At 46.2% G+C, this 23556-nt stretch overlaps 1 protein-coding gene and 1 pseudogene across 1 annotated transcript in view; both read left to right on the top strand.

The window, feature by feature from the left end:
- Positions 1-12100, top strand: part of LOC149360368 (phospholipid-transporting ATPase ABCA3-like) — an 80747-nt gene extending 68647 nt beyond the window's left edge. Inside the window, exons 22-26 of the mRNA XM_089572301.1 lie at positions 673-831; positions 7210-7391; positions 8800-8973; positions 9757-9979; positions 11846-12100. Of these exons, the coding sequence (XP_089428427.1) occupies positions 673-831; positions 7210-7391; positions 8800-8973; positions 9757-9979; positions 11846-12100 (993 nt within the window). The remainder of the gene's footprint in view (positions 1-672; positions 832-7209; positions 7392-8799; positions 8974-9756; positions 9980-11845) is intronic.
- A 10512-nt stretch (positions 12101-22612) lies between these two features.
- LOC149360366 (uncharacterized) overlaps positions 22613-23556 on the top strand; it is a 34677-nt pseudogene continuing 33733 nt past the window's right edge.

Here is a 23556-nt window from a genome sequence, read left to right as displayed (position 1 = left end):
TCCAGAGAAAATTTTTAAAATTGAAATATGTGTGGCTTTCTATGATGGCCTTATCTTAGATAAATTATTCTGCCAGTCATCATTATTCTGTTTTAAAAAAAGCACTCTGTTTTACCCAGAGTCATCAGATTACTTTCCTGGTAGGCGTATGAACCTGTGTACTCCCATAAACCATAAGCAAATCTTCTACCGCATAAAGGCCGCGACGAAACAACGAAGAAGTACGAAGGTAGAGGAGCTGGTTCTTGCTTTCCTGGCTTTCCTAGCTTCCATAGTCAAATCGCACTGAGAAGCCCACTTATTCCAACTGATCCATCTACTTGTTCTCGCGTTGTGTCCGCGAGATGAAGCTTCCAATTGAAGACCATGCGGGGGAACCGGCCACCTCTTTTTCAGTCAGGAGCCGCCGTGGTGGCTAAGTTGTTACGGCGCTCCGCTGCTGACCCGAAAGACACGGCTTCGATCCCGGCCGTGGCGGCCGAATTTCGATGAAGGCGAAATGCTAGAGGCCCGTGTACTGTGCAATGTCAGTGCACGTTAAAGAACCCCAGGTGGTCGAAATTTCCGGAGCCCTTCACTACGGCGTCCCTCAAAGCCTGAGTCCCTTTCGGACGTTAAACCCCAATAAACCAAACCAAACATCTTTCTCAGTCAGGTCGTTATCGCGCGCAGGGGCTGAGCTTCACGGTGCGCGCGGGCGAGTGCTTCGGACTTCTGGGCGTCAATGGCGCCGGCAAGACTACAACGTTTCGCCTGCTGACGGGGCAGTTGCTGCCGCACTGGGGGGACGCCTTTGTCGCCGGATTCTCCATCGTCCGGAACACACCACAGGTTCGCACTGAGAGTCGCGAAATGAGCGAAATGCTCTAAGTCCGGACTGGTGATCGCCGCGCTACTGTGGTACCACGAAAAGCAACCGGACACTTGAACGAAACCATGCGACGCTGTTTCGTTCACTGCGTAAAAGCATCGTTTTTTTTTCGCGACAACCAGCCAGATATTAACACGATATCATTACAGGTCCCGGTTGGCAGAAAGCTCGGTGTCGGCGTGACTGCAAAGTCCTGATTGATCGAGAGGGTATTGACCTAAAAAAAATATTTCGCTCAAAATAAGGAGGTGATCAACCAAAATGGTAACGCAGTCGTTAGGGTGCAGAGCCTGGCTTTTTTTTTTAAGGGAATCCCCAATCCATACACCACTGAGGAACGTTCGTTGAGTTGATAAATGGAGGCCTTGTGTGAGCACTTCACACCGCACAGTAAAGAACTGCTTTACAGGAACACTCAGTTAATTAGGCTACTGATTATAGCGTCACCAATTCATACGGAAATGAAGTTTTTGCTTAATCATCTTTAATTTTAGCGCACGCTTAATACTGCAGAGGTGTATGGCACTGTGCCACTGTGGCAGCAACAATGGTAGCTAATCGACCAGGAAATTTTTGGCAAATGTGGTGGTCGTAAGACCCACCTGTTTGCCATGACCAATCTCAGGTTTAAGATTTTGAATCCTTACGATATTAGCCGTTCCAGAAAATTCTCATCATGCCATACATATCTAAAAGCTGTGTATGACAACTAATTCATCCAACCACATACGATCTTCTCTTGCAACGTTCCAGACGGATTAACAGGCTAAAAACACGAAGCAGTATTGTAAACCTGTACTGTTAAAACAATGAATTTTGCTACACACGTACAACTGGAGCTCAGTAGCTCTAGATTAACCGGTAAGAGAACGTGCTAAGTCATTGCTTTTTTGTAACGCCGTTTGCGTTGGTGTTTTTATCTTACCACAGAGATCGATGCGTGAAGATCCTATGTTTCAAAAAGATAGCCAAGGGAAAAAAACCCGATCACAAGCTTCAGGTCTTTGTAGCCTAATCTTAAAATCCACGCACTTGACATCGTTAAATTTTTGCAAGCCAATTGCAGCGCCACGCTGTGCTATCGTGTGCTCAGTAGCCCGTGTGCTGAAGACAGCTAGCCTAATCCGCCTGCATGATGGGTCGCGGCAGTGATCTGAACATGCATCGAAAACGTCTGTATTCTCAAACCCATGCGCATTCCATAACTTCTGCATGTCAGGCGGCACAAGGAAGATAACGTGGAACGTGCGCAGCGGAGAGACGCATACTAGCGAGAGTTGCTGTCCGTGCTTCAAAGGCATGCGTTTTCCAAATGGCGTACGAGAAGGCCAAACGTTTTTGAGCCACAGCGCCTAGGCTACTCAGGTGTTCAAAGCTTTTAGAATAGATAGGGCTGTTACAAACAGCCAGATACAGATGTCGAATGACAAACACGCGTATAATTTTAAGAATTCAAAATCTACCTTGACTTTCTTTAACCAGCTTATTAACAACAAGATGTCGACGTTTTCTTATGACAAGCAATGTTGTCATACAATGTCCAATTGTCATTCGTCAGCGAAAAAAAGCATGATTTTAGAGCTAAGTAGCGAATTTCGCCGAACCACCCGCTGTGATACCCGTTAACTCACCGTAGCAACCACATGCTCATGGCATAACGTGTTCGCTTCTGGAGCAGAACGGTAATATAGTTGGAGACGAATGAGATATCCATTTATCCTTTAGTGGCTAATAATAATGATGAAGGGGGTGGTGATGTGCCAACAAGGCTGAACCTTCCCCTGAGAGATCCAGTTAAGGGGGCCCTGCTGTTTGGCAATTTTTGTTAATGAACTAACAACTATGCAATCTTCATGTAACATGTATATTTGTGTGCTGATTCTGAATATATTAATTAAGGAACGCATCAGAGGGAAACGAAGACCAAGAAGTAACACACACAAGATGAGGCCCATGCGAGCAGCACCATCGTCCTCGTCTTGTATGTTACTTTCGGTCTTCGTCTCCCTCTGCTGCTGTTTTCGATTAATCATGTACCAACTAGCTCAGCGATTGACGTTATTAACGTTCATCTGAATATATGTAATTTAATTAGTGTAAAAAAATCCTTGTTAACTTATGCAAAATATTATGAAAATCTTTTGGAGAGAAATTTTAATGCAGGGAGCTTGCTGAAATGCTTGCGATTTCTTTGTCGACATCAAGGAGTGCAACAAGGTTGTAATCATCATTCTGCCTGTCACAGAAGTCGAGCTATAAAGTTTTGAAGTCACCACTTCAGAAACGGGAAAAGAAGTTGGCATCTCTGTTCTTGGTGTCCAAATTTAAAAACCCTATGACCGAAGTTATGTGGTAGGCAGGGCCAAAATGTTACCGATATTGGATTCTTCGATGTCACGGAAAAGTAATTCCATTCGCTGAACTAAGATTATTGCAGCAAGCTTTCTTAAAAGCTATCTCAAAAAATTACATAGGTCATCGCATAAATGCACAAGGACTTGATATACATGAAATTATGTGCGATATTTAGAATCAGCACACGAAACAACGTAGTCTCTAAATATTGCATAATTGTGAGATGCAACGCAGTGTTTTAACAGAGCTGTTAGTGACTGTTTGCCCTTTATACCTCTGTAGGCTCTTTGTACCTGACTAGGCAGTCACAACGAGCTTTTCGCATTGTAAGCGTGACCCATACAACTAAGTACTTGCTTGCGCTCAAATATCTATGTGCAGAGTGCACATTATAATTCTCAACATGAGGGCATGTTTATGCCGTGCCTCGAACAGTTGTGCGGCCAACCGATGAGTATCCTTTGATTGTCGCAAGTATTGCTGATGGCAGTGCTTTTTGTAAAAGTGAAAACAGGCGAAAAGCTGCTCTACCTTTTGTCGGAAAACACGTTTACTGCTTGTTCGCTTTGCTGTATACCTAGGGCATGTGGTCGTAAGGGCGAAACGTGCTGTGCCCGAATAAACCTGACTACCTCGTTTCAACTTAGATATGCACCGTTGTTAGGGCGTAATTTGGCGCCGGCTAGCAATATACGGTATACAAGAATTATGTTGCACGAACAACTATGTGACTGGTCGGCACTTCGCTTTCGACACTACTAACTTTCCTGGGGCACTAACGCACTGCTGGGCGCTCACAGTGGTCATTTCGATCGTCTCCAGAGCTCAGTGAATTCAGCCATTTGTTAGCTTATACAGACTCGGAAAGCGCTGCCTGTACAGTGATAGAAGCAGCAACTATATTCCACCCTTGCACCGCGTTCAATTCCCTTAAGAAAATTTGGTTAACTAGCTCCTGTGCTAGCGAATATCATTGATGTCGCTCGCATTTAGCAATGCAAAGCACACCATTGCTCCAACAATTGTTCTAACCACAAGCAACAATTGTTCTAACCTAAATTGAGGCAAACATGACATACGCACTAGAGTAGTTGTTTGGGATTGTTGGTCTCGTTGCATGATTATGGGGTGCAGTGCGAAACGACGAGGGCGAGCAATAAAGCAGAAGGGAGTGGCGCTGAACTCCTAACGATGAAGACGAAAACAGGGTACGTGTTATTGGAGACGGCGATGACGTTACATTTCGCTGTGGGGCCTCAGTCACTAAGCCTCCCATTATGACCGTAGCCGTGCGTTTTAAAGAAGGGAACGCTTTGGCACTGCAAGAGCGACAAAGAAGGTGGGTTTGTTACCCTCCTTGATCGCCTGTTCCAAAAGAAAGCCACAGGAGCGCTCGAAAAGAATTTCGGGACAGTCATGTTCGCCCCCAAGAAACAGAAGCCAACGGCTCTGAGGTTGCTAAAGGGTTTTCATTTTGACAACGTAAGAACACGAACTGAAAGGCAGAAAGCGCCTTTTTGGACTATGGTCTAGGAGAAAATCTCTTGCCATGCTTAAGTCGCAACCTTCTTTCCGCGCCACTTGGTCAATGTGATTTTGGAAGACCCGTTCCTCGTAAGAAGTTCAGTTGCAGTCCTATCCACTTCTGGTGCCAAAGTGTTACTTAATGACGTCAAACCTGCTCAGCAAGATTGCGGGAAGCTTGACCTTGAGGGCGACCTTAGCCAAACTATAAAAAAAGAAATAAATAGAATAAACATTGCCGCGACTCGAATTCAAACCCGCGTGGGCGCGCAGAGATCAGCTTCGCTGGCCACTGCACGAGAGCACCATGCTATCGCCGCAGCCGATCACCCCTGGTGTTAAACTGCAACACACTCTCGTGGTGTGCGTTGCACATCGTCGTATTCATCAACTAATACTACGATAGAGTTTATATTGTCGCCAGACGTGTCGACGACCCAGCGAAACAAAACCATAAGCCATCCAGGCTAAACACATTATTCTGCATGACCACGCACTTGAGCTACGTGAAAATCCTACCATTTCTTTTGTTCTGCCTCGTCGTTTCACCTTGTACCTCTTAATCATAATTTATGTCTCTGCTACAGGAATGGTAGCGTCATCTCAAGACTAGAGCCGTTGTGTATGTTGCGGGAATTTTAAGCTGACGAAGCCAGTCTCGTGCTGGCTGACCACGACAGTGTCGTATGTATATAGCGCTATGTGTATTTTTGTTGTGCAATGTCATGAGCCAAAGCCAGGCAATAAAGAAAAAAAAATGGTAGCGTCATTCCTGTTTTGTACCAAAACTTCGCCAGGTGGCCCTTCTATCGCGCTTGATAGCTCATGACGAAATGTACTGACGGCGCTTTCTATTCGGTTTCTGTGGTCGTCAGTCTTGTTTCCAGGTGCGTTCACAAATTTCTACACCAATCACTACCTGGGAAAGCGAACAACGTATGAGAATTCTCAAACATTTTCCCTACTATGATGTAATATTACCAGAAACGTTATAAGCAGCGACTCTGGACATTGCTACAGTCGCTTTAGCCAGAAAGCTAAGCTTAGAGATATTGACGTGCAATCATAACTGCCCGATTTATGGTCATTTGTTGGCGCGATACTTTTTCACGAACACCTACGTTCCTATCAACGTGCAATAATAACTGCAGTATTTGTAGCCGTTACCCAGGACGATACTTTTTCGTTTACAGCTTCCTGCGCTTGTATCAATGGTAGCTAGCTGTGCTGGAATGTGGCGACGAACTGCAGATAATTCAATGAAAGTGCGGCGCAACTCCGGCACGATGGGGGCCTCAAAATTAATTGTACAAGTTTCACTTGAAAACTTTACCCGAGGAAAAGAATTTTACAGAAGTTTTTCTCTTGTTACGGCACTCCTGTTGCGGTGCTTTGTCCTGTGGGAGTCCTGTCGAAAAATTTTACTCAAGAACCCCAGTGGTTTCCCTCAGCATGGTTCCCATTGCAGAAAAAAAAAAAGGTTATACATTAGAGAAAGAAAATTATACGTTAACTGCTCTGGGAGCAAATAATTTCCGGTCCGCTCCTCTCCGACGGTCGAGTGCTCGCTAGCCTGCTGAGCATACAATGGCGCATCTAGTCGCACAGCACCCGCCGAGAGAGCCACTACCGGGGCTCCCGTCATAAGACTGAAATGAAATCTTTATTTGCCATCAAATACAGGTGGGGGGATCGTAGAAGAAAAGCTGCCCTTTTACAGCTTGACGGGTCCACAATCCCTTATTTTGGCAGAGTGGCGGCATCACATAACATATTCTTGATATACAAACGTATACATATATATTTAATATGATACGGATATAGTACTCGTAGTAAACAAAAAAAACAGAAAACAACAACAAATGGAACAGAAAACAGCGGAACTCACTTTTACAAATCCAAAAGAAAACAACAGCAAGGCGAGATAACATTACATAGAAACCAAACACATCCGCGGAGGTCCTTGTAGGTTGTCGTGAATAGGTCAAAACGGACCGAATTATAATAATTCAAAAGCGTTGGTACTGTGTACTTAAGGCACTGTTTCCCGTAACTTGAACGTGACATCGGTATTGACCATTCATCGAAGTGTCTTGTAAGGGAACTTGGAGTTCTGTCCTGTAACTGGGATAGGTTACGTACATTGTTGATATTCCTGTGGATTTCTTGTTTATATACATGGCTTAAGCGATATCTATAGATATTGTGAGCTGGAAGTACACCAGAGTTGATAAAGAAAGTTGAGGTGGAAGCAGTATAAGAAGCTCTTTTCCGCGTCTGTGTGACTTGTCATGTGGTCCCATATATGTACGTTGGCAGATTAACACCTGCCAACATACTCTGCCAACATCCGCGCTTTGGACGGCGACAGGGATGGCGCGAACGTGCTTAGAAAAGCGAAAGCTTTAAAGTGTTCCAAAGACGAGCCCTGTTCTCGAATGCCTTCTCACGTGGCGCAGTGCCGCCGCTACCTGGGATACTGCCCGCAGCGGGATGGACTGCTGGACATGCTGACAGGGGTCGAGACGCTGGTGCTCTACGGGCGCCTACGGGGCTTGCCCCTGACGCCCCAGTACCTGAACGCACTGCTCAGCATCTTCCGCCTGAGTAACATCTCAGACTACCTCGTCGGCACTTACAGGTGCGAAGGCAGACATGTGCATTACAGACTACTGGTTGGAATAGCTCCGCTCGCCCTCTAATGTGACTCTCAATATCGACTGCACAAGGTAGGCTATTAAACCACTATGCTGCATGGTGATTACTGCTTCTCCTACAACCAACGTGATGCCTGCAAATTTATGCTGGCTTCATGAGGGGATGGAATGAACAACGAGTGCGAAAACATTCTTAGAGGCGCAGAGTATACATAAAATGTGTGCACTATCTGACGCATGCATTCGCAGGTGAGTGCGAAAAAAAGTCTCCTTCATGATTTGCGTTTACCAGTTATCACTTTTTGAGGATTTTCGTGGAATATCAGTGGCCTTTACAAATCGGTTGTCTCGTCCTCAATGCCATGAACAAGCAGCATCTTTATTTTTTTACGCCAGGATCCTTAATTGACATCCGACCACTGGGCTTGTTCTTGTCTTTGTTAAAACGCCCGATAGCGCGCTTATAATGTAGGCAACATAAAGGGCCATCTTTCATAAAGTATTTGACGCCAGAGGAGGTGTCGGTGCCGCCGGGTACACATTTGGTATAAAACGTTGAAAATTCAATATTCCACTTTCCACCCGGTGCTTTAGCGAAAATCTTTTTTCGTTACTGGTTTGTTCTTCAAATGCGGCGAGCCTAGCGAAACCCTCACAGTTGCCCTAAACCTTCCGCTGGTACTTTCGGGAGGCAACTTTTCTTTACATCCTTCCCGTCTCTCTGTAGAAGTTGGGAAAATGAAGTCCTCGGAGGGGATTTCGGGCGTATTTTGGTCACCACCGTATTTTCAGAAGCAGGCGGAAAACCAGGGAGTATCAGCAACAGATTGGCACGCACTAAATAACCGAAGCGTTTTTCATCTTATGGTTATGCAGCTCAGGCCGAACATTTGGTTGCAGTGACGGAGCCTGCATTTTTTACTGAAGGCGTTTGATACTGCTCATTCGAATTATTGCATGCTCGTACGGTGCATCCGTGCTCAGAAGGTCGCCAAAATTATTTACAAACGCACACTTCTAATTCTAGGCAACGAGTGCTCACTGTCCGTAGCTACCGGCATTGGTAGAAATTCTGTAATAGTGGCGTGAGTGCTGATCTTACTCCCATAGTCGGTATAAAAATTCGTTTTTGATATAGCTTAGCTCTGTTGCCGGCGCAGTCGTTTGCTTCCCCAGCTCTGCATCACCGAACGCTACTACAGGAAATAGAGGTTCCCTATAGGTTTTTTTTTTTCAAAAATCATCAGTAAACGACACACAATTCAAATGTGGCCAGGGCTTAGCACCGTTGTTTATGCGCCATCGTGGTTTCGATACGAAAACGGGGTACTACACACAATGCAGGACAGATTATTGTGGCGAAGCTGCATGCATTGTTTTTCCTCTGCGCAGTTTCGGCAACCGGCGCAAGCTCTCTTTGTGCATCTCCATGATGGGTCTGCCCCGTATGATTCTTCTGGACGAGCCATACGCTGGTATCTCCACCACAGCGCGAAAGTTAATAGTCAACTACATCAGCACTCTACAGCGAGTCAGCAAGGTCTCTATTCTTCTTAGCTCACACAGGTTGGTGTCACATAGCCTTCAACCTTAGCGCAGATAACTTTTTATGCCGGCCGATTGAAAATTGACATAAAAAAAAGTCATGTTTTCATCTGCCCTCCGTTGCATGAAAAGACGGTCGGTTGCTTTTTAAAAATGTATGAATGTGTCTTTACTCTAATGTGCTCGTCTTTTCCGCAGTGACTGAGACAAACAGAACCGTTCATAGCAAATAACCGATTAAAGCACGCGAGCTTTAATAGCGGTTTAACACCTTAGTCGAACCATCCACGCTATCAGTGTTATTAACGTTCTTCGCTTTGCAGTAACTGCAGAGGACTGGAAGTCTGCAATAAGATTATAGCCTACTTTAATCAAACAGTGCGACTAATTACATTTTTACTTGTTTTGCAAAGCAACCTTTACGCCACTTATTATCTATGTAGACCTAAATGATAAGAAGACGGAAGAAATGAAAGGTCTAAAAATGCGAACATTATTAAAAAGAGGGAAAACGATGTTGGTAATGCAGGGAACCATAAAAAAACGGTGCGCATGTTTAGGCTTTCAAAATACCGAGCATGAAACCATGTTCTGTTTTGTTTGCCTCGCGAACATGCCTTATTGCAGCGTGTAAGCGCTGCTGTTTATTCTGTACGAAATCTGCTCTGTTATTTCTATCATTTCTATCATCGATCATTTCTGTATGAATAATTATTATATTAATTATTCTGCTCTATTATTCTGTCCGACATGTCTCGAGTCCAAGCTCATTCCAATGGTTTATTTGTTTTTCTGTCGCCACAGCATGTCCGACGTAGAATTCCTATGTAACCGGATCGCCATATTAGACGCCGGTCGGCTGCAGTGCCTCGGATCCCTGGCGCAGCTCAAGGAGAAGTTCGGCAAGGGCTATACCATCACAGTCAAGACATACCCGGACAAGAAGCAGGACTTCGAATACCAACGGGACGTCGCCGACAACGTGCTCAAGAACTTTCCGCAGGCTGAAATAGTGCACTCCTACGAGGTCCGTTGTCTATATCTTTTTTTATATATAGTAGTGCAAAAAATAGGAGAGGAACTGCGAAACAAAAACGAAAATCTGAAAAAGACGCTCATAATCTTGCCTAATAGACTTATCCCGCCGTATAACTGAGCAACCATCACGAGTTTGGAATTCATCGCCCCTTTGCTGCAAAGCCATTCTCTATAGCAGTGACTAGCAAGGCGAACGCCTCGATGAAAATTTTACTACTACTTCATTTTACAGCTTTTTGGCGTTGGCTTTTTCGGCTTATTTCTGTTTGGTGGCTTAAAGGTGATGCGACCGTTGCAAAGGGTTGGCACGCTCCGCTGCTCTTTGTGCTAAAGTTCGCCACTTTGCTTCTGGTTTTCCACCATCTTCTTTGTCTTGCAACGATAAAAAGCGATTCATTGAAGTACTGACGATTTAAAACAGCTAAAATAATATAATAGTTCGCCTCTGCCCATTTCCAGTAGTACTTGAGGCAGGCATCCTGCCTCTGTGTCTGCAAGAGTTTTTAGTCGAACCACTGTACACGCTATGCCGAATCCGCGCATCGCTCATTGATCCGCACCGCACCGAGCGCATAATGAAAACCAACTGCCGCTTCTCTCGTTGGTTCATGGGCCGTCTACATTTGTTGCCAACACTGTACTACTCAAACGGCAGCCTTGCAATATCGCTGTCGAAACTCTAGCACTGCCGCTGGTCCGCACTCCGTAAAACTGCCTTACAGACACCCTGTTTTCAAAGAAAGCAACTTCGCAAATACTCACTGGGAATATTGGCTGCGTGAATGTCGCTATCGCACACACACTTCCTGCGGAAACGTAAAAATAGTGTCTTTCGGTTTTATTTTGCTTTGCATTTCCTCGCTTTCATGTTTTTTTCAGGCGCTCGACAATACCTCGCGAATATATTTAGTTACTCTTATTTCTGTGAACCTTAGCTGTTTGCTAAATACGGCGCAAGAATAAATGCTTAAAGCAGAAATTCTTCTCATATAAAGCAAGTAAACCTGCTGATATCCGCAATTCTTCCCCTAGTCACTGTGTTCTTCACCTCATGCTTATTTTTCCTTCGCAGAGTATTCGCTGTAGCATGTCACTGCATCTTCGCATCATCTAAACTGACTGTATCTCAACTAGCCCAGTTTTGCTGCTACAGCAAGAAACACGGACTAGCCTGGAAAATGATGCGCTAATAAAAATATTTTGAGGTTTGATAGGATGGCAGGTGCGCATTGTGGTACTTTGTGGTGCGCTTAATCGCTGTTTTGAGTCTCATTACTTTGATGACAGTGAACGCTAGTTACCCTGATTGAACCTTGTAAATACGCCGAGTCTGAATATTTCTCTGCCGTTATGAGCACAGTGCTCCCTGCGTGTTCTGTGCCTCTATGAACAGGGTAATTCAAGAGCGCAACACACTTTGCGTATCGATTACTGCAACAAGTCCTCTTTATTAAGCCTGAGGTCGCGTGACTCTCTCCTCTAAAAGTGACGCGCATCCTCAGAATAGGTGTCTACCATTTCTGTGGAAGCACAAACGGGTTGCTTGCAGAAAGCGATCATGGTTACATTGAATGGTATCAAAATATTGAACAGCGCAAACGACGCAATCCGAGCGGCTTTGAAGCCCTAGAAACAGTGGTCCGACAATAGGCACACTTAATTGTGACTGTTCTTCAAGAGCAGCAATTAATCAACGAGAGGCTTCATAATCTGAAGCGCATCTGGGTCGTCTCTTTCAACAATGCTCCAGCTATTATCGGAAGTCAGTGGCACCAAGAAATTAAGGACGGACCAGAAACATTGGGTCAATATACCCAGCCGCGATATTAACTTCCTTTATGTCTATATCCACCAGGGGCTGCTGGAGTTCCGGATGTCCCGGGTGCGCATGCTGTGGAGCGAGATGTTCTCGCGCATGGCGCGCATCAAGCAGCGTTTCAAGCTGCAGGACTTCTTCATCACCGACACCTCGCTGGAGCAGATCTTCCTCAGCGTGACGCGCAAGGAGGCCTGCGACGCTGCCGCCGCCGAGGCAGCCGCCGAAGCCGCCGCTGCCCAGGCGCCCGTCATCCCCCAGCTGAACACGGTGGCCACCACGCTGGGACTATAAAATAAAGGGGCTTCACAATCGATGTTGCTGTGTCTGTTGCTGGCCTTACAATGCACCGGAGCGCACCTTCAGTGACACTTCCTTTAACAGTGTTGAAGCACAAATCCAGAGGTACAGAGCCTAGGAAAAGTGTATCTTATTTGTGCATCTCTGCAGCATAGAAAAAACTAGGGAAAAACAAATGAATATCCACGACTGGGAGTCAGGTCCGCGACAGCGAGAAAAGAACACCTTCAAAGGCCGCTGCTCGAGGCCACCAGGCTATCGCCGCAGGCGAACGCTCCTCTTGTTAAACATGATGATGATGTCTTCGAGCTTAATGCATCACACTCGCGCTGTGCACTGCAGAGCGTCGTCGTCTTCAAGTTCCGTCTCCTCCATCCCGCGGCACTGTCCGCTCATTGTCTTATTCAATGTAGCACTAAGCCGTGCTTTTGCAGTGATTGGAGTGCAGTAAACATTCTTGTCGTTCTGCAAGTGCGCTTTAGGAGTAAGCTTTACGCGAGAAGGGCTTCAGCAGAGCAAAAATATGCGAAGGCTGAGAAAGCACTCTATAACCATAAGGTATGCCAAAAAGGAAACGTGTAATATGCAACATCACACAAGTAGCCTGTTTAAGAAGCATGAAACACACAATTATGTCACACTGACGAAGTCAACTAATAAGATTTCTTGCAACCCGTAGTGGTTTCTCGATCGAAGGCTGAGAGGGTGAGTAGGGGAAAATTAATGGAACATTTTGTGACCTGTTCCCCATGCGAAAATTAGTGGCATGTACCCATCCGTCTTGTTTATTATGTCGGTCATCGATTGGATAAATACAATTCAAGCAGAAATGACCTTGTCTGATATCGTTCTTTGGGTAACATTGCCATGTTCTCCCTGTCAATCTGATGTCCAGGATTGTGCGCGCACTTGGAAAGTGCGTTTGATGCTTTATGTTTTTGTCGACACGCTCGTGTTCTTCGAGTTGATGCGCGAAGTTCCCCGTCTCGCCAATATAGACCAGACTGCACTCTGCACAAGAAACTATGGAAAACATGGGGATATTGGGCAGGCGGCACTTGACACTGACAGGATTGTTTTGTAGCTGGATGGATCGCACGTGCACAGTTAGCCTCCCCTGCGAACATTTGGAATGCTTGCACTGCCGCCAGCACAGCATTCCATTTGTTCCCGGAATAAGCGCAGGTTTTATCGGTGTATTTGCAAATTTCGAAATTAGTGACAGAATAAGAAGCTGTGGGGTCCTGATTTCGGTTTAGATATAGGCAAATGGTTAATGCATATGACGGAATTAAACAAACGAACGCCGTGGTTCTCGAATAATTTCAAGCGCATTTATTTGGTTTATTTGGTAAGATTGTTGTTTATGGGGTTCAACGTCCAAAAGCAACCAAGGCTATGAGGGACGGCATAGTGGACGGCTCGGGATAATTTCTACCACCTAGCGTTCTTTTTTACGTGTACTGACACCGCAGAGTACATGCGCCTCTAAAGTTTCGCCTCCATCGAAATGCGACCGACCGCTCGGGTCAGCAGCCGAGCACCGTAAAACCGCTGAGCAACCGTGGTGGCGTATGTTTAGTAAAGACTTCACGTCGCAGTAGACGCCCTGAAGCTATGATCTTAAAACTGAGTATTCCCGCCATTGTACGTGCGTTATGGTTATGAAGAAGATCAGTTTCATCAGTTGCAGAGATCTGTTTTAACTGATGTTAACCGCGTGTGCGCGCCAGGAAAGATCACTGCAGAGGGTGATGCCAATATATACGCAGTGTATAGAAGGCAAAATGCTTGCCTAGAACACGTTCTTAGTGTGTATCCGGCTGAACACGCGATATCTAGCCATAAAATTTGCTTTAGAAAAGTCTGGATGCAACCATGTGCATTTAAACGTAGGATTTCATTGCAACTTTTTGCCTTCCTGGTCTCAGTGGCAATGGAAGCTGCGGAACACACAGTTCGATCGTTCTATGTGTTTTGCCCTCTGTACGAGCGGGCTGTGGCTTAGCGGAATCTACAACACGCTGAGTTCGAAACATGGAACAAAGGTTGAGCCAAGCGTCCGGGCGGCGAACGAACTTCACACCGCAGGTTCGTCGCTTTCTTTTGCATCAGACTTCACCACAGTGAGTGAGTGCAGCTGCGACGCTACAATTACCTCCCGTCAGAGAAGGGGGCATCCAGATGACTTTGGGAACACGCACGAAAGGCGGACCGCATCATGGCTTGAGGCTCTCGACCACCACGGTTCCACTGCCGCGATCGCGCGCATCGGGGGGCGGCAAAAGCGGTTAATAAGGTATTAAGGCGAAAGCCTTTAATGCCTCATACTGTCGTTAGCAGCCGCGTCGCCAGCCGCGAAGGCAGACTTGTCCGCGCTTCGGCGTCATTGCTTAAAAAGAAACTGTGTCGAGGGTGGGAATTGACCTAGGGCCTTTGGCATTTGAAGCGGAGACGCTACCACTCCGCCACGAAGGCTCAAGGTTTGAGCATGAATAAAGGCGCATCTAGTGAATGCATGGGTTTCAGAAATAAAATAGAAGGAAAATTTTTTAAAGAAATATGAAAATGAAAAAAAAACAATAAAAATAATAAAATAAAAATGAAATAAAAAATAAAAAAGTTAAAAGTTAACAGACACTGCGCCAGGAAAAGCTTTCGCCATGCAGCACTTTAGAGAGCCAAGGTGCCACCTGAGTTTTTTCCACTGGAGAAGTCTAGCAGCTGACACGGTACGGGCCTTGGTAGTTGGAAAGGAGTTTCGTTGGAGAGGCCGGGACCGGTTTACGGAACCCAAAGCCATACAAGTGGGTCGTCCGGGTATATGACGGAAGCGGACCGGTGGGAGCACGATGGTGGTTCTGTCGATTCTGGTCATGCGTTGTAAGAGAGCTAGCAAGCGGGCGGCATTCTTCAGCATATGTGCCTGCTTGAGGAAGGGTTAGAACTCGGACACATCAGGGCGATACGGGAGCACGGCATCCATGGTGCAGTTGGGCTCGCGGCCATAAAGAAGGAAGAAGGGAGAGAAGCCATTTGTGCTCTTTGTGGCAGTGTTATAAGTGTACATGACAAATGGGATTATGCGGTCCCAATTGGAGTGGTCAGGTACAATGTACATGGCGACCATGTCGGTAAATGGGCGGTTGAAACGTTTAGTCATGCCAGTATTTTGAGGGTGGTAGGCGGCTGTAGAGCGGTGAACATTGCGGCATTGGTGAAGTAGAGATTCGATGGTGTCAGAAAGAAATACACGGCTCTGGACGCTCAGCAGTTGCTTAGGTGAACCATGGAGCAAAATGATATGATGGAAGATGAAAGATGTAACACCTTGTGCAGACGTGGAGGGCAAGGAGAAGGTTTCCACGTAACGGGTGAGGTGATCCACTGCCACTATGGCCCAGCAGTGTCCAGCTGAAGTGATGGGAAGGCGCCCGTAGAGATCAGTGCCAAAGCGATTGAATGGGCGCATGGAACAGGGCAAGGGCGTCATTGCAGCGGTAGAACGATGAGGAAGAGTTTTTTTTTTTCGTTGGCACTCCGGGAAGGAGCGAACATATTGTCGGATGAAGCGGTGCATTCATCGGGGCAATAAAAGCGGAGGCGAAAGCACGTGTAAGTCTTAACCACACCGGCGTGAGAACACTGGGGGTCGGCGTGAAAAGAGGCGCTTAATTATGTCGGAACGCGGGTGCCAAGGAATGACTAGGAGCCGTTTGCCCGCGTCGAAAAGGAAGCTGGGGACATAATGCAAGCCACGCATTGCAAAGTTGCGGGCGGGCCGCAGGACGCGGAGATGGCGGAGATAACAGACCGAGGAGAGAAGCATTCCAGATGGTCCTGGCGTTGCCCAGATGGCATGTCGGCAATGTCGAGGGAAGAGGATTCCTTGTTGGCGAGAGATGTGGAGTCGCGGTCACAGGGCAGAGGTGAGCGGGACAGGGCGTCGGCGTCAGAATGCTTGCGGCCAGAGCTGTAGAAGACTTCAATGTCATGTACTCGTAACGCAGCGCCCAACGAGCAAGACGGCCAGCGTGGTTTTGAGGGAGGACGACCAGCAGAGGGCATGGTTATCAGTTACGCCAGAAGATGGGCGACCATATAAGTGTGGTAGCAACTTGCTAGTTACGCAGATGATCGCCAAGCGCTCTTTTTCTGTTTCGTTAGAATTTCTTTCCGCCTGCCTTGGTCAAAGTGCGGTTGGCGTATGCAACAACCTGTTCGGCGAAGCCGGGTTGGCATTGTGTCAGGACCAAGCTGAGGACCATGCTGCTGGCATCAGCGTGAATTTCAGCGTGTTGGCTGAGGTAAAATTGCAGAGAATCGGAGGCGACACAAGTAGGGGGCGGAGCGGGGCGAGGGCCACTTCAGAGGCTGGCGTCTAATACGAGAGGTTGGCGTAGCCAGCAAGCAGTTGAGTTAAAGGAGACAGGATGGAGGCGAAATTCCGCACGAAGAGGTAGAAATAGGAGGATTGGCCTATGAAGCTACGCAGCTCGTTCAGTGAAGTCAGTCGAGGGAACTCGGCGACTGCACGCAGCTTGGCCGGATCGGGAAGAACGCCTTGTTTTGAGTGTACGTGGCCCCAGATGATAAGCCGCCAGGCAGAGAAGCAGACCTTCATCAGGTTCAGTCGCAGGCCGGCATCGGTCAGACATTGTAGGGCACGCTCGAGGCGGACCAGGTAGGACTAAAAGTCTCTAGAAAGGACGACGGCATCATTTAGGTAACAGAGACACGTGTTCCACTGAGTCCACTGAAAATTATGTCCATCATGCGCTCGAATGTGGCCGGAGCGTTGCATAAACCAAACGGCATCACGCTAAATTTATAGAGGCTGTCGGGTGTAACAAAGGCCGTTTTCTGCCGGTATGGAGCAGCCATGGGCACCTGCCAGTAGCGGGAGCGCAGGTTGAGCGAGGAGAATTCCGCGCCTTGCAGGCAGTCTAGGGCATCGTCAATCGGGGAAAGTGGATGCACATCCTTTCGCGTAATCGTGTTGAGTCGACTTTAATCAACACAAAAGTGGATGGAGCCGTACATCTTCCTTACGACAACGACGGGGGAGGCCTAAGGGCTGTGGGAAGGCTGGATGACACTGCGTTGAAGAAACTTATCCACTCCTTAGGTAATAACCTTCCGTTCAACGGTCGGCACGTGCAACGGGCGCTGGCGCAAAGGGGCATTGGCACCGGTGTCTGTGCAGTGAGTGACGACAGATGTGAGGCGCAGAGAGCTGTGCGGGAATTTGAAATTCGGATAGAAACGCTGAAGCAACGCGACGAGCTGATCCTGTTGATCTGGCGAAAGGAGGGCATCGATAGAACGGGGAAAAGCAGGAACGGACTCTTGGTTTGGCGCCGCAGCAGGCGAATCGACAGCATCTATCTGGAGAGCGGCTGCGTCGTCAGAAACGGAGTATGCAAGAACATGATCCATTGATCCGACTTGTCCCAGGCATTCGCTACGGAGCGGCATTGATGGGCAAGAAAAAGGGTTTGTGACGAAAATTTCACTGTGGCCATACTAGATAGTCAAAAGAGCGATATGAAGCTGGAAAAAGTGGCGGCAGGCAGCAGCATCAGTCGGATTGAAGGGAACAGCTACATCAGAAAGGTGTGCGCACGAGACGAGCACCAGGGTTGCAGGAGGAGGAGGAGAAGGAATAACAGGAAAAGCAGGGAAGTTAACTGGGAGAATAACTGGTTTGCCACCCTACACGGCGGGAAGGGGGTGAGGAGATAAAAAATATGAAAGAGAAAGGTTTGGTTTGGTTTATGGGGTTTAACGTCCCAAAGCGGCTAAGTCTATGAGAGACGCCGTAGTGGAGGGCTCCGGAAATTTCGACCACCTGGGGTTCTTTAACGTGCACTGACATCGCACAGTACACGGGCCTCTAGAATTTCTCCTCCAAAGAAATTCTAGCCGCCGCGGCCGGGATCGAACCCGCGTCTTTTGGGTCAGCAGCCGAGTACCATAACCGCTGAGCCACCGCGGCGGCGCGAAAGAGAAAGGAGAGTTAAAGAAAATTGAAGTCACATGAAAGTTAGCATTCGTGAAGTCAAAGCCTATCACGTAGGCCAGAAGTCCGCAAGAAGCGGAGCAGTGCCTTTGAGGCTTTCACCGCCGACGCTCGCAGCGGCCAGTGGTCGAGAATATGCATTTCCGTCAGTGGCCGGGCGTGAATCTAGACGCTCCAGCGCACGGCTAAGAGACTGCCTTTCGACGCTGTAGGCAGGGCAGTCACAAAGAATGTGGGATATAGTCTCGACATGCCCGCAGATGTTACTTGCAGGGCTATCAGCCATACCGATCAAGAAAGAGTAATCGTTGGTGAAAGCTGCACCAAGCCACAGGCGACACAGTAAAGTTTCTTCACGTCGTGGTAGGCCAGATGGAAGCCGGAGCTTCACATCGATGTCCAAGGATTTTATACGTGAATTGAAAAATTGGCCGGAATTCCACTCCGCAATCTTGATGTCCTGCGCAAGTCCGCGAAACTAGGGTTGCAGAGAAGGTCGGAATGGCAGTATCTTCAGTCACCAGTTTTTTACCCGTACGAAGAAAGGTGTCCCACGGGAGGTCGGGACAAAGCGGTGATAGTTCAATACTGGCACGGGCGCTGTTGATGATAGCATGATGACGGATGAGAAAGTCGCAGCCTAGAATCACATCGTGAGAAACGTGGGAGAGCGTGAGAAACTTGGCAATCTACAAGACGTCCCGTATAACAAGGCGAACTGTTCACAATGACAGAGGTTGAATGCAGCGCGAGCTGGCAGTGCGGAGGCAAAAGTTTGGAACAGGCGTCGTCACTTTACGGAGTCTTTGGCAAAATGTGGCGAAAATAACACAGACAGCAGCGCCCGTGTCCACAAGGGGGAGGACGGCGACGTCATCGAGAAGCACCTCGACAACATTGGCGGGGGACGACGGAGGACTTCGACAGTTCTATAGAAGCGCAGGTCTTGCCTTCGGAACTGCGGCTGTTAGTTTTCCTCCGGAAAGGCAGGATAGCAACGGCGCATGGGACAGAGAGAGATCGGTGACGAGGTGAAGGTGAAGTGAACCTTTACGCTGACTGCGCTGCGTAAAAAAGTATTTGAGTGCCTGAGAAATCGTTGAATGCCTATTAGGGCAGCTGCGCGAGCAAAGCATCAAAATGATTCGCAATTTTTTTACATCCCAACGTCTCCGATCTATTCATTCTTTCTAAAACTGCCGCCGCGGTGGCTCAACGGTTATGGTGCTCGGCTGCTGACCCAAAAGACGCGGGTTCGATCCCGGTCGCGGCGGCTGGAATTTCTTTGAAGGAGAAATTCTAGAGGCCCGTGTACTGTGCTATGTCAGTGCACGTTAAAGAACCCCAGGTGGTCGAAATTTCCGGAGCCCTTCACTACGGCGTCTCTCATAGCCTCACTCCCTTTGGGACGTTAAACCCCAATAAACCGAACCGTTTTAAAACTGGGCTTAAGCGTTGATGGACTGTGACTAACAATTCTTGTGGAAAACATTATGCAACTAATGTGTTGACATGAGCAATCTTATATACTTCATGTTTCATAATCTGATTTGTACATGTGCGCCAGCCAGGTAGATTTATTAAACGGCGCCCTCTTCGTGGTGTGTTTGTACGAAATACTCCCTGGATCACTCGCTGCTTTGAGACAGTTTAATGGAGACGTTCCCAACCTGCATAGGACGCATGGTTTGGGAATACCTTGGACTTTTGTTCGTCCACAACTTGAATTTGCTTCTCCCATTTGGTCTCCCTATCATAAGAACATGATCATCGCGTTAGAATCTATCCAAAACAGGGCAGCACGATTCATTTCCCGAAACTATAACTACCGTTCAAGCGTCACTCAGATTAAAACAGATCTTTCTCTACAATCATTAAGCACGCGCCGTGACATCGCTCTCCTAACACTATTTCACAAATATGCGCACTTCAATAGAACTACTTCATTTCAACTCGATGTCTCATCCCGCACGTCGAAAAGATTATATAATCAGTTTAGTTTTGCAAGAATATATGGTGACACATTGGCTTTCAATTCATCTGCACTATCACGAGCCATCAGATTATGGAATGATCTGCCAGACAACATCGCTTCCGCGTCTAATCTAGAATCTTTCCATTCTCAACTCATCACATATTTCACTGAAACCGTCATTTAGCACACCTACGTTCAAGTCTATTATTTTTTTTTTGTTCTTTCCTTTGCTGCTACACTCGTGCCATTCGGATGTTTTCTTACTTATGTTTGCCTGCCTTGTTTCCGTGTTTGCCTTAATCGCGCTATTTTGTTCCCGCGTTCGGTGAGCCCATTATACTTTATTGTAGTGATTTATTTTGTGTCGCGTATTCTTTTTATCTTTTACTGTTGTTATTTCCGCGTTGTTTCTTCTTCTCCACTAATTTGTTGATATATTGTTTATCATGACTGTATGTTTCTCTTTTGTTTCCTTAGGTTATTATTGCACTGTATAGATTTATTTCTTTTTATCATGGTCATATGTTCCCTTTTGTTTCCTCTGGTTTTAATGCACTGTATTATATTTTTTTTTCGCCCCCCTTACACAATGTCCAATGGGCCTGTAAGGTATTTCAAATAATAAAAATAAATAATGCTTCACTGTTCGCCATGGTTCATAACAGCTTAGGAATGGGGTTATTTATGAACTGCGGTATGCTTCTTTTCACCTCTGTGCCTCATAAAGTGAAGGTAGCGGGTGTTGACTTGTCAACGCAAAGGATGAATCCAGTTGGTTACTTATCATTAATATTACAGGTGTTCGGAGAGATGAACACGAGTGCTATGAATTCTTCGGAAAAATAGAATCAGTAGCTCTAATTACACTTTATAAAAAATTGAGCCGTGTCCATAAGAGAGTATCTCATTTTTCTCTGAAAGAACAAAGTGACTTTAATTAGGATCGCAAGCTTTATTTCAAGCACTTCCGGTGCTGCACTGCAGAGAACAAGTTTTATGCTGCGGTTCGGATAACCCATCCCCGAAAACTCGTCTTTTATTCTTTGTTTCATCTGCAGTTCTCCCGCACAGCAGAAAAGGCAAGAGAAAGAAATTTGTGCTCTATGTATTATAAAAGTTTTTTCTCAATGGCACTTGTAGGCGTCCAAGGTTAAGATTTTGTCGGTGGGTTCGATATTTATGAATTTTTGTGCTGTTGTACTGTCGCCCTCTGTATAGACTTTGTGGAAGATCTGGTACCCAAGGGGTTAGGTTTCGCAGCTGGATTTTGCGCGAAGCGTCACAAACCTTGCTTTTGGGTCCCCTGCTGTTCACGTCTGTACATCAGTAAACAGCGACTCATACCTAGCGACAGCTGTTTACGCTTGGCTGGTTTTGTTTAGCTTGGGGAATGCAATTTCAGTTCTATTTTAGGTTTTCAAAGCTCAGTGCCTTTTCTACTTGATTAAGAACCGCACATCTACCTATGAGAGCATTCACCTTTGGCTTGTGGCAATCTCGTCAGGGTTTGAGTAATTATCGTCATTGTTGTTTGCAGCAGTGGTTCCTTCCTTCTGGAATGCACAACTTTTCGTGTAACGAACATGTAGGATCGAAGCACAATTGATGTGAGAAATGGGCTGGAAAAGCGCCAAAGCCGCGCAGCCCCTTAAGAGGAAATAGGCGCGGATCACACTTTTTTATAGTCTCTATCTTTAGATTTCGCTCAGACGCATTCAAGCGCGCTAATGATATTCTTACTCCGTAAAAGTCAAAATAAAGATTTTGAATCGCAGGTCATAGAAACTATAACCGGAGTCGCTTTGCTTTGAGACGTTAAACCTCTTAAACCAAACGCAATACGTATTGTATTATTAAAGCGCATCTCTGCTTTCTATTTGGGCGGCATGAAAGTAACTTTGCTGTAACAATTTTATGCCCTTTTATTTAAAACAAAACCAGACAGGCTTTCGTCGAAGTTTTTCTGGTGCAAATGCTATTCACCGCACTGATTTTGATTAGACACGTACTGCAGTACCACTTTATCATATATAGATAGAGGTAACACTCAAACATGTATTGAACGTTCTATTTAAGCATTGCTTGCGCTTTATCACCAGCCAATTATCCAGAGGGCCCTTAACCACATACCAGGGCTCCAAGTGGACGGAGGACGTCAGAGGGGCACAATGTATTCTTTACCTCCGGTGCCCATTAGCTGTAGCGCCAGTTGTTTGTTTCGCAGTTCAGTCACATTACTTCTCTAAAAATGACGAAGCTTCAATTAGTTTGGTTTTGTGCTGATATTTTCTCGCGGGAAGGTAGCATGTGGTTGCTAAAGGCTGTCGCCCCCGTGTTTCAGCGAATTGCATGCCTTACGTTGGGAAACTTGACAGAAAGAAAGGCCTAAATTTTATAATGCTTTGCTCTTTTTTTTTATCCAAACTCCTTGTCTGCATGCGCGCATTTCTGCGGGGTTATATTATAAAGAACGTTGCGAGAAAGCTCGCACAAAGACCGGCTAGATGAGATGACCGTTATCGCCGTTCTGTGGCTCTTGGGCGCAGTTGCGTTCAGATCCGCCTCCGGAAAAGAAGCGAATAGCGATGAACCAGTGGATGCCATCAGAGTAAGCAATCTTTCTGCAATACTTCAATTTTATCCGTAAAAAGCGGTAAGGAGGTCACTGAAAGCAAACTGATTCTAAAAAACAAATTCCTTGATTACTTTCGATAATTCTTTCTATATTTTCTTTCCTACTGTGGAAGTTTTTCTGGACCATCTTACTAATGAATTTCAAGAACGGTCGGTTAATAGGAATTCGGTGTTTATGTAAACCAAACTTTTTGAGGTAATCCATTTGCATATTTCTCGTAAAACTATTGCGATTAACCCACACGCATTATGACTAACCGACACAACCAGACGCCAAAACGCCTCGTGCACAAAAAGAGGAGGCAGTTTGCCAAAGTAAGGCATTCCAAAACGTAGCAACTTTGCTCAGCCCTAAAAAGCTGTCAGAACTGATAAAAAGTCCTTGAAAGAAGTTTAAAAATATCTTTTTTTTTGTACACTGCCTTCCCTTCTGTGAAATAATTCGAAAAAGTTCTGGAGCATTACACACGAACAAGACCAATCGGCAGTATGCTTGGTTAATCGTGAGTATAAACCAATCCCTACCAGCTACTTCGCTAACATTCTTCATCAGACATTTGCTGAAGCGTTTCACTCGACCATAGTTTCGTCTTTATGTTTATAAAAGTGCTGCCAAATTTCCCATGGATGCCATTACACTGAACTATGATGGATTATTGAGTATAAGTCACCAATTGAAACTCTCCACTCTCCACTGTCCACCAATTGAAACTCTCCAAAATACCAAAGTGCTAAAAGAAGTGGAAAACTTAGGAAGTCAAGGAATACGTAACTTTCTCACATAGCTAGCTTGTTAGAATATGCGTCATTTTTTCACCT

Source organism: Amblyomma mixtum, chromosome 2 (genome assembly GCF_055824585.1).
Source record: "Amblyomma mixtum isolate Tamu chromosome 2, ASM5582458v1, whole genome shotgun sequence".
Lineage (NCBI taxonomy): Eukaryota > Metazoa > Arthropoda > Arachnida > Ixodida > Ixodidae > Amblyomma > Amblyomma mixtum.
The sequence above is the reverse complement of the archived record's forward strand: the minus strand, read 5'-3'. Positions and strand labels throughout refer to the sequence as shown.